The sequence below is a fragment of the Tachypleus tridentatus genome, chromosome 12, assembly GCF_004210375.1.
Source record: "Tachypleus tridentatus isolate NWPU-2018 chromosome 12, ASM421037v1, whole genome shotgun sequence".
NCBI classification, from domain to species: domain Eukaryota; kingdom Metazoa; phylum Arthropoda; class Merostomata; order Xiphosura; family Limulidae; genus Tachypleus; species Tachypleus tridentatus.
In genome coordinates this window covers 64,221,479-64,233,060 of record NC_134836.1, presented here as the reverse complement: position 1 = coordinate 64,233,060, position 11,582 = coordinate 64,221,479, and the positions used below count along the sequence as shown (strand labels likewise).

At 37.0% G+C, this 11,582-nt stretch overlaps 1 protein-coding gene across 2 annotated transcripts; it reads left to right on the top strand.

Annotated features, from left to right (window-relative positions):
* The first annotated feature begins 2,796 nt into the window (after positions 1-2,796).
* LOC143235220 (uncharacterized) lies at positions 2,797-10,034 on the top strand. 2 transcript variants are annotated; one of them, XM_076473166.1, is made up of 4 exons: positions 2,797-2,989; positions 3,271-3,441; positions 4,016-4,122; positions 9,811-10,034. In XM_076473166.1, the coding sequence occupies exons 2-4, from the start codon at positions 3,322-3,324 to the stop codon at positions 9,899-9,901; spliced, it is 318 nt and encodes a 105-aa protein (XP_076329281.1). In that variant the 5' UTR covers positions 2,797-2,989; positions 3,271-3,321; the 3' UTR covers positions 9,902-10,034. The 2 variants fall into 2 exon arrangements, with proteins under 2 accessions (XP_076329281.1, XP_076329280.1); XM_076473165.1 differs by lacking the exon at positions 2,797-2,989 and having other exon boundaries at positions 3,090-3,441.
* Positions 10,035-11,582: the final 1,548 nt, after the last annotated feature.

The window sequence follows — 11,582 nt, the reverse complement described above, 5'->3', positions numbered from 1 at the left end:
CTGGTTTCCAGTGTTCTAAGTCCACAGACATACGTCTGTGTCACTAGTGGTGCGTACTAGTGAAGAATGAAAAGTTTAAAAAAAAACAGAGAAAAAAAGAACGTAAGGAAAATTGAAAATAGGACAAAAACTTCAGATCGTGCACCACATTTTTATATATGTTTATTATTATTCTGCGAAGAATCATGTGTCACATCTCTAGCTAATGTGATTACACTGGGGAACACTTTTTCAGTAACTTTGAGTTGCATTGGATATTTTAACTGATTCTGAAGGAGTTTTAGGCGCTGATTTCAAATCTGAAATTAGTTTTTCTCTACAAGCTCTAGTTTGTATGCAATTTGAGGTTAATGAAATTGTACAAATGTGAACTTGCGTAAACATAAGCATTTTTACGTCCATATATATAGATAGCTTCTAATATTTTGATCATTTTACTTTTGTTTTAGATCAAACATGGCTTCCAAAAATAGATATCATTGCAGAAACAAGCCTGATGCCTTCTGCTACATATGTGGATGCTACACACTCAATCGTCAGAGACGTAACATATCCTCGTTCGTCAAGCGTGCCTACAAGGCATATTTTGAAGTTCATCTTGGTGATCAAGACAAGCAATGGGCTCCTCATGTTGTGTGCCACAATTGTGGGTGGAAATGCTTCGAGACTGGACCAAAGGAAAACGCAATGGTCTGCCTTTTGGTGTTCCAATGATTTGGCGCGAACCCACCAACCATGTAACTGATTGTTATTTCTGCATGGTAAACACAACGGGTGTTGGGAAGAAAAACCGACATAAGATTATGTATCCGAACATTCCCTCAGCTATTCGGCCTGCTCCGCACTCTGAAGAAGTTCCTGTTCCAGTTTTCAAAGGCTTGCCTTCATTGGACGATAAAGACATTGGACATGATACAAGCGAACAAGACAGTTGTGACAGTGAATTGTCAGAAATGTGTACACAATCGGAGAACTGTTCTTCAGACACTGAACCTTTCCCCGTCCCCAAGCCTCTTCCCCAGGCTGAACTGAATGATTTAGTGCGGGATTTAGGTCTTTCAAAGAAAGCAGCAGAGCTTTTGGCATCAAAAGTACAAGGCAGAAATCTTGTTGATCACTCTGTTAAAGTATCATATTTCAGAAAGCGTGACCAGCTTTTTTGTGACCTTTTTTTCAGAAGACAGACAGTTTGTTTACTGCCATGACATCCAAGGGCTTCTCAAAGAACTGGGTGTACCTTACTATAGTCCTGTTGAATGGAGACTCTTTTTTAGACAGTTCAAAACGCAGTCTAAAGTGTGTTCTTTTACATAATGGGAATGTTTATGGAGCAGTACCTGTCGGTCACTCAGTGCATTTGCGGGAAGACTATGATGATATGAGAATGGTCATGGACTTATTAAAATATCATGAGCACAATTGGATCATTTGTGTAGACTTAAAGATGGTCAACTTTCTTCTTGGACAACAGAAAGGTTTCACCATGTTTCCTCTGTATGTGGCACAGCCGAGCACGAGACAGACATTGGGTCCAGAAGGACTGGCCTATTCGTGACACCCTTGAAGCAGGCATGCCAAATATCATACAAGACCCAATTGTAAGCAGAGATAAGATCATCTTTCCTCCTCTTCACATCAAATTAGGTTTGATGAAGCAATTTGTCAAGGCACTGGAAACCGAAGGTGAATGTTTCCAACACATCATCACAGCTTTACCAGGGTTATCATTTGAGAAGATCAAAGCAGGCGTGTTTGATGGCCCACAGATTCGAACCCTAATTCGTGATGATCAGTTTGTTGCTAAGATGACCGCTTTAGAAAAGGCAGCATGGTTATCCTTTGTGGCAGTCGTTCAGAACTTCCTTGGAAACAATAAGGCGCAGAACTACAGTGAACTTGTGAACAGAATGCTCCTCGCTTTTCGTGATCTCGGGTGCAACATGAGCATCAAGCTTCATTTTTTGAACAGCCACCTTGATAAGTTCCCTGACAACCTGGGGGCTGTGAGTGACGAACAAGGAGAACGATTCCACCAAGACCTAAAGGTCATGGAAGAACGCTACCAAGGGCGCTGGGACAAAAGTATGATGGCTGACTACTGCTGGAGCATTAAACGAGCTTGTCCAGATGAAGTGTACAAACGCAAAAGTTACAAACGCAAATTCCTACTTAAATAAAATACACAAACAAATTGATAAGCTATTCCTATAATTTCCTATAATAACGAAAAAATTAAAAAATAAATAAAAATGTCAAATTGTATAAAATCTGTAGCTTGCAGACAAAAACCGACTTCAGATTTGAAATCAACACACTCAAATTGACTATAGAAAGGTCTTTTTTTAATGCAACAAAATGAGTGTTCCCCAGTGTTATTATTATTATTTTGCGACATATCGTATATCAGTGTGCCATATTATGTCTCAATACTCTAGCTATCATTTTTTTCTTATTAATCTATGGCATTTCCTATACCACACTGTAGTACTCTTTGGACATTATGTTTAGTATCACTCTATGGCATATTACGTATGACCTATCTAACATGTGTCCCATCTTTAGCTGTTGTGTTTTTTATTATCACTCTGTGACATGTCACGCGTCACTTTTCTAGCAGTTACATTTGATATTACTCTGTAATGTATTTCATGTCATCTACGTAGCTTTTACGTTTAAGGTTAGTCAATGTCACACTATGTGTCATCTCTAACTGAATTTTAATATCACTGTAGCGTATCCTGCGTCACAACTTTTTATCGTACACTTAGTTATTCCTGTGGCATATTGTTTCATTTCCATAGCACATTTCCAGTTCTTAAAAGCTGGTGAACTTATGGAGTTCTGTGCTTATCACAAAGTACTAAGATAAAAAGTTTAATTTGAAGTTTTAACACAAAATTAAGAAGTTCTTTATCATTTATGACTTGTATTTTATTATTTGCACATCCGATGGTTTTTAGACAGCCACAAAACTTCCCTTCCAACAGATGTAAGTTTAAGGAACTTATAACACTAAATATCAGAGCTCGATACCGTAATGAGTAAAGCGTAGAGAGCCCATTGTGTAACTTTATATTTACAAACACGCTGCTCAGTTTTACATGTCCGAACGTTTTAAGCTTATGTGCATAACAATATATATATAAAGCCTTTTATGTTTAGATAATAGTTTTGTACAGAATGAAAAGTTCTTATCTTTTGAATACTTAAATTGTAGTGTGGATGGAGTGTTATTGCTCAATTAAAACTAATGCATTTAGTCATTTACAGATAAAATACAATATTTATGGAGTCCCTAAGGAAAACTACCATTGTACTGGAATGCAACTAGCAGGAAAATGGACACCACGTCATGGTATCAGTCCTAAGATGTCTCCATTTTTACAAAACCAAGACTATCTGGATTTTAAAGAAGACGTTTCAGTAGCGTCTGTTATTAGTGTAAGTATTATTGACGGAAGATGGCGTTTTGGTAATGCCTGTTATTAGTGTATGTATTGTGGATTAAAGAAGATGTTTTGGTAACGTCTGTTATTAGTATAGGTACTACTGAGTATAATTCTTACCACTAAAATAATTTACCTTAAGCACTAATTTATCGTCCGAGGAAGAGTAATCTATGTTGTTGTTATTTAGCACAAAGCTATACAGCGGGTTACCTGAACTATATCAGCCAAGGGAACTATAATAACAGATTTTAATGCTGAAAGTAGATAGTCTTACTGCGGATCCACCAGAAAATCGTTGAGTCTGTAATGCCTACAAGACTGCAATAAAAAAGAACTGTTTTAAATAGCATACTAATTAAGTTAATCCATAAGTTTGGTTTACTACAAGTTAACAGATAGATACATATGAATACAACATAAAAGTACAGATGTATTGGTATAACATTTATAATTAAATGTAGTAAAGACTTAAGCAACTATAACACTGTATTTAATTATTACTCATGATTACTACCGTGAAGGAACTTTGAACATAGTTTGATTTATTATTTCATGTGTGTTTTTAGTACTTTCCACATTTTGTGCTAGAAGACGGCCCTAACGGAACTTTCAGACCAGTGCTTGGAGTAGAATTTGAGCTTTTAAGTACACTCGCCAGAACGCTAAATTTTAGGTAAAGCATTTTTATTTAAAGCTTGTAGAAAATTGCATGTTTAAAAATTGATTTAAAAACTATGATGTATCGCTTTTCGTACGTTATTTTCTAATGTAGTGTGTTGGAGACAGTCGCGTTCAAAGGGTCTTAATATTAACAATACATTTTCTAAAATTGTTAAGTGATTACAACATGAAATTATTCTTAAGTCAAGAAATCAAAATGATTAGGATATTTTTATTGGTTACTGTAATAATGAAGTGTAACAACATACATATTTTATAATAAAATGTTTCGTCTGTATAAGGAGACACCCCCTAAGTCACTCCGTCTTAAGTCAAGGTTATAATGCTTAAATTCTGTTTTTGATATCTACGATAACTAAACTCAGAACGACCACCTACATAATACCATGTTGGTTTTGTTTAGCGTTCTGAGTTTCAGTATGTATAAACTACCTAACGTTTTCTAATTTACACTATGATTCTTATAAAGAAAACTCTGAAGTCGTGTTACATACAAATTGTTTTTTTTTTTACTTTATAATGTTATGCATTTCCCCGGTGGTAGGCTTTTGGGTACTTTAACGTACTACAACCCAGAACGTTAAATAAAATCAAGGCGATATACTTTTGGAGGTCGTTTTGTAAATTATACTATGTATCTACTAAAGAATAACCTCAAATACTGTTAGATACAAGTTATTATGCACACAAATATATAAATTTTACTTTATAATATTATGTGTTTCTCTGAACAGTGGCTGTTAAGTAGATAGGTATATTCGACTGTGTAATAGGAAGCGCTCCATATGCATACAGTATATATGTTTCAAGTCTCAATGACGTCGGACTTCCAAAATCAAATGGTAAAGTTTAGGAAGTGAAAATTAGTATATGTTGGAGATCGGTATTTGTCTATAACACTACTTAGAGTCCACTAAACGAGATATTAAGTATTAATTACTTAGAAACTGATGTAATATTTGAAGGACAAGAAACTCGACTGTTCAGGCGTTTCAGTTTTAACAGTTGTTAATATGTAACTGTTTCGTGAATTTGTTTGTTTTTTTGGAATTTCGCACAAAGCTACTCGAGGGCTATCTGTGCTAGCCGTCCCTAATTTAGCAGTGTAAAACTAGAGGGAAGGCAGCTAGTCATCACCACCCACCGCCAACTCTTGGGCTACTCTTTTACCAACGAAAAGTGGGATTGACCGTCACATTATAACGCCTCCACGGCTGGGAGAGCGAGCATGTTTAGCGCGACGCGGGCGCGAACCCGCGACCCTCGGATTACGAGTCGCGCGCCTTACCCGCTTGGCCATGCCGGGCAAACTGTTTCGTGAACGTGTTAGAAGTTTTATTTCACGTTGTCTGAAGCGATGTGTCTTTACTACGTTCAGTGTCATACTCCACTGTTGTAGACGTCATTTCCGTGTCCTTCTCTACTTCTAGGCATTTGATCAGGTTTCTCTTAATTACAGTTCACATGATTAAACATAGTAAATTACTGGTAGGGTTCCGAGCGGTTCCGGCTTTTCGTAGCGAGTTTTTATTCCGTTCCGACCGGAATAACAGCTTTTTTAATAGATCACATACTTCTGTTTAAACCTAATAACTGCAGCTTTGACATTACTCTGAGACAAGTGGAAGGAGAAATGGGAAGAGCTTAAGTACATTTGGTCGTGTGGAACTGTGTCTAGATTCGTTTTTTTATATTTTTATTTGTTTTATGAAATTTCATCACGTATCAACGGTTTCAAGTATTAATTTTACTTTATTCTAACTTTTCGGCTCGGCATAGCTAGGTGGTTAAGTTACTCGATTCGTAATATGAAGGTCGCGGGTTCGAAACCCCCTTACAACAAATATGCTCGTTATTTCAGCTGTGGGTACGTTATGTAGTTACGGTCAATCCCATTATTCGCTGGTAAAAGAGTAGCCCAAGAGTTGATAGTGGGTGGTTATGATTAGCTGCATTCCCTCTAGTCTTACACTGCAAAATTAGGGCAGCTGGCGCAGATAGCCCCTCGTGTAGCTTTGCGCGAAATTCAAAAACAAACAAACAACATACTGCCACAAAGATATTGAGATTTAACGTGTTCTATTTTAATTTATCAATACAATTAAAACATTGTTTCAGTAATAATTTGTTGGCAATGAAAACTATTTTCGACGTGCGAGAAACCTGAAATGCATTAGTTTAGAGTAAAATATTTTAACTCGATGCATTCATCTTTTAAAGTATGGACCTTTTTTGTGCGCGAAATTGAATTGAGACAAACATTTACTAAAATTAATGGATTTGGAAATTCTCACAGCTGATTTGAAAAAAAAAATCCTGAGTTATAAAGTTTTAATTTTATAACACTTTCAGGGTTTATTTTTATTGATTTATTTTTTAAAATTTTTCTCCAGAAAAAATCAAGGTTAATAAAAGAATTTGGAAGAATCCATTTTCTATAAAAAGGCATTTTAATTTCTCAACGACAAATAAGCTATAATGAAGTGGATGCGTAATTTATATTAATGTGGATTAAATGTCATAACACTTTGAAATGGCACTCGACTCGTAATTGATGGTCCCGAGGTTCGAATCCCTGTCACACCAAACAAGTTAGCCCTTTCATTCGTGAGGGCGTTATAATGTGACGGTCAATCCCACTATTTGTTGGTAAAAGAGTAGTCCAAGAGCTGGTGGCGGGTGGTGACGACTAGCTTCCTTCCATCTAGTCTTACACTGCTAAATTAGGGACGGCTAGAGCAGACAGCCCTCGCGTAGCTTTGCACGAAATTAAAAAAAAACAAAAACACTTTAATAGCGCACAAATAAATAAACAAAATACAGTGAAAGTAAAGTAAAAAGTATAATAGTAGAAACGTTCTATATTTCGAACGATTGTTCGTGTATCAACCAATCGTTTGGTTTCGTACTGTTCTAAAAACAAAATTTAAAGCACATCTATTCTATAGAAAATAAACTATTCGTTTCAGATCACTGTCCTAATAAGTAAGTTGTATTGGTTAAATACTGTGTCTTATGGACCCAATTATTTGAAGGTACGTTATCAGGACACCAGAAGACGCAGAGTTGGGTAAAAAACTTGCAGGTAACTCCTGGGGTGGGATGATCGGTATGGTCCACAGAAAGGTAAGTTTAGGTCGTGTCGTGAATGAGCCATCATGCGTAAGAAACAATAAATCTCTAATAATAGCTAGTTCTTTTAAAGTGAAGAAATCTTATCTGGACATGGTAGAGAAAAATTATAATTATGATGACATTGAAATCGCTGAACCATCAAAATGTTTTAACTTTTAACTAAAGACTTAAGTTTCTTCCTGCAACGAGTTAAGTTAAAATTTAGCGATTACATTAACACCTTTGACATTATTTATAAGCGTTAAAATCCCAATCTGCCAAAGTAGGCCTAGCATGGCCAGTTGGTTACGTGCTCGACTTGCAATTTCCGGGTCGTCGCTGGGTCGAAATTTCATCACGCCAAACGTGCTCACCCTTTCAGCCATTGAGGTATTACAACGATTCAATCAATCCCACTATTCGTTGACAAAAGAGTAGCCCAAGAGTTGGCGGTGGGTGATGACCAAATGCCTTCCCTCTAGCCTTTCAGTGCTAAATTAGGGACGCCTAGCGCAGATAGCGCAAGTGTATTTCTGCACAAAATTCGATACAAAAAATATTTAAAGTACTAGATTTCTTCAGATTGACAGCAACATTATGAACAGTTTTGTTTGTTTTTTAATTTCGCGCAAAGCTGCACGCGGGCTATTTGTGCTAGCTGTCCCTAATTTAGCAGCGTAAAACTAGAGAGAAACCAGCTAGTTATCACCACCCACCGCTAACTCGTGGGCTACTCTTTTACCAACGAATAGTGGGATTGATCGTAACATTATAATGTCCTCACGGCTAAAAAGGCAAGTGTGTTTGGTGCGACGGGGATGAGAACCAGCGACCGTCAGATTACGAGTCGCACGCCTTAACACACCTGGCCATGCCGAGCCTCGTTATAAATAGACAAAAAAACATGGACTTATCGCTTTTTGTTAAATTTTACACGACTCCTTCTCCTCTATCCAGAGAATAATTCTTAGCCCTAAAAGAACTAGCTAGCATTTAAAAACGGAATATGGATAATTTGCTCCACGTTAGCAATACGCTAAACTAAATCGAATTACGATGAAAGACTTAGTAAAACTGTGCATTACTATATTTGACATTTGTTTTTTAGAGAATGATTCCGGAAAATGCAAAGTTTAATAATAATAGAAATTAATTTGTTCAAACAATAAATAAGGCTAAACATTGTTCTGTTCATTCTCTTGCTCAGGCATATTATGCACTAAGCAGGCAAGTAAATATTATTAAGTTATTAGCTGTAAAACGTTTTAGTGGGTTAGCCAGGGCCCGGCATGGCCAAGCGTGTTAAAGCGTGCGATTCGTAATCTGAAGGTCGCGGATTCGCATCCCTGGCGCGCCAAATATGCTTGCCCTTTTAACCGTGGGGGCGTTGTAATGTGACGGTCAATCCCACTATTCGTTGGTAAAAGAGATGTCGGTGGATGGTGATGACTATATGCCTCCCCTCTAGTTTTACACTACTAAATTAATGACGGCTAGCACAGATAGCCCTCGAGTAGCTTTGTGCGAAATTTAAAACAAACAAACTTTTAGCCAGCCGTTCGGAATGACGTGTCATTCATCATACTGAGTATTGTTTGTTTGTTATTTGCGCTAGCCGTCCTTATTTAAGCAATGTAAGACTAGAGGGAAGGCAGCTAGTCATCACTGCCTACCGCCAACTTTTGGGCTACTCTTTTACCAATGAAGTAACCAACAGATTGATTGTAACATTATAACGCCCACACGACTGAAAGGGCCAGCATGTTTGGTGCGATGGGGATGCGAACCAGCGACCCTCAGATTACAAGTTGAACGCCTTAACCCACCTGGCCATGCCGGGCCCGATACTGAGTAAACACTAATGAGGAAATTTAGTCTCCTACAGCGGAAATAGTAAATTAAAGAATAGACTGAACATTTACGCCATCTTTTCTTTATTAAATTCAATATTTGGTGAAGAAAATAAATTACTAATTAAATATATTGAATATTAATATTATGAATATATCATTCGCAGGTAACTGGTTATATATAGATTTTTTTTTTTTGTTAGAACTAATAAACAAGTCAAGCTTAAATCATTCAGTAATTTCGATATAATTAGCAAGTCAACTACACGAACACAGAAGACGGCTCCGTGACTTTATTTTATGGCCAGATGGTTAGGACGCTCGACTCGTAATCTGAGGGTCGCGGGTTCGAATTCCTGTTACACCAAACGTGGTCGCCCTTTCAGCCGTGGGGGCATTATTACGTGATGGTGAATCCCACTACTCGTTGATAAAAGAGTAGCTCAAGAGTTGGTGGCGGGCGGTGATAACTAGCTGCTTCCCCTCTAGTGTTACATGAGTAAATTAAGGACAGCTCGCACAGATAGCTTTTGTGTAGCTTTGCCGGAAATTCAAAAACAAACTTTACAGTAAAGAGAGAGCTGTTGAAGTGTTGTTTTTTTTTTTAAACTCTAGTCTAAATTTTGCAGGATCGATATATTTGACTTTGTAACAAGAAACATCCATCACAATAAATGTTGTTAAAGGTTTCTGTTGTGTTTTTTTTTTTTTTCCAGGAAGCAGACCTTTCAGCTGAACAGATCACAATTACAGAAGAAAGAAAACAGGCAATTGATTTTACCATTCCATATTCGTTCGATTCAGTGACCTCTATCACTAGAGCACCTTCAGGAAATCATCAACCCTTAGCTATTGTCAAACCATTCACCTTGCAAGTAATAAGTAATTCCTTGTAGACATTTATAATCTCTAAAAATAAATAAAATTCAATTTAAATACACATTTAAATCCATCTGTCTGCAATTATCGTAAGACTGGTCAATTTTAGCAACAGGATACGATATTTTTTAATATCATTTAAAAGGACCTGTTTATCATCATAAAATTTAATATGTAAACTTGAAATTGCGATTAATATTCCCCTTCAAAGCAAAGAAATTGTCGTGGGATAATGTTTTGAACGTTTCTGTAAGGCAATAATAAGTTACAGTGAGACTTACTTTTAACACCTACCACAAAAATGAGCCCACAATCGTTTAGTATGAAGCTTCAACAGTCAACAGGAGAGTTATTCCAACAACCAATGATTTACGGTTAGTCATCTCAATGAATGAAATTCAACACAACTTATAAAATAATACAAAATTACACAAAAAACAAACTAAATATTTATGAAAATATGACAAGATGAAATCCTGGTAACACGTGAGCTATTTAAATGTCCATGTTAATGACTCAAAGATTCGTATATAACAATCTGTATTTTTGAGATACTGATTATGAGAAGAACATCTAGATAGCAGAACCGACCAACTGGGAGATTAATTTAATCAAATAACAGCATTGACCTTTAAACTTATACACCCCATCAAATAACTGTGCAGAACGTGTTCATTAGGATATTGTGACTCAGACCTTTGACCTTCCAGTATTTGTATAAATATGTATTTAGTGCTGCTTATTTGCTTGTCGTTAAACGTAAAACTACCCTAAGGACTATCTCTGCTGTGTCCAGCACAAGTATCGAAACCCGGTTTTTAGTGTTATAAATCTGTAGACATGCCGCTGAGCCAGCGAGGGACACCTTAATATTGTTTTTGTGTTTGTTGAATTTCGCCCAAAGCTGCACGAAGACTACCCGTGCTAGCTATCCCTAATTCAGCAATGTAAGACTAGAGGGAAGGCAGCTAGTCATCACCATCCACCGCTCACTCTTGAACTACTCTTTTACCATCGTATAGAGGAAATGACCGCCACATTACAATGCCTCCATATTTGGTGTGAGGGGAAATTCGAGCCCGAGACCCTCAGATTGCGAGTCAAGCGCCCTAACCACCGGGCCATGTCGGCCCTCTTGGTATTGGAAAATCTACCCGTAGATAAAGGGTTTAATTATTTCCCACTCTTAACATGTGTATGTAGCATTATTTGTTCTTCCAAAAATATTTTAAAAGACATTTTAGTTTGGCAGATTTATTTCTACCGTCATATGTTTAGAACTCTTCGTTTCTTGACCAGCAAGTTAAACCTGCTTAAAACATTCCTGGTAGTGAACTGACACTATTAAATAACAGGTTCGCGTCTATAAAGATAGGGTTATCAGAGGTTTCAGTATTTAGCCTAATATAATTTTTGACCCAATCAGAAATGATAAACTTACTGATGTATTCCACTTACTCTTTAACTCAGTATGAGTACAAGTGATGCAGTTTCTTGTTATACATAGTTTATCTGAAGAATCACTAGACAAGTCACATCAGCAGTGTTCTCTCCTCAACCCCCACTTCCCGACTATGTTTCCTTTACTTAATTTGTCACTGGACAGCCG

Excerpts from the sequence above, each read along its gene's own strand:
- LOC143235220 (XM_076473165.1), top strand. The coding sequence starts at position 3,223 with ATGGAGTGTTATTGCTCAATTAAAACTAATGCATTTAGTCATTTACAG. Across the intron at positions 3,442-4,015 it reads CAGTAGCGTCTGTTATTAGT|TACTTTCCACATTTTGTGCT; the intron begins GTAAGTATTATT and ends GTGTGTTTTTAG. Across the intron at positions 4,123-9,810 it reads GCCAGAACGCTAAATTTTAG|GAAGCAGACCTTTCAGCTGA; the intron begins GTAAAGCATTTT and ends TTTTTTTTCCAG.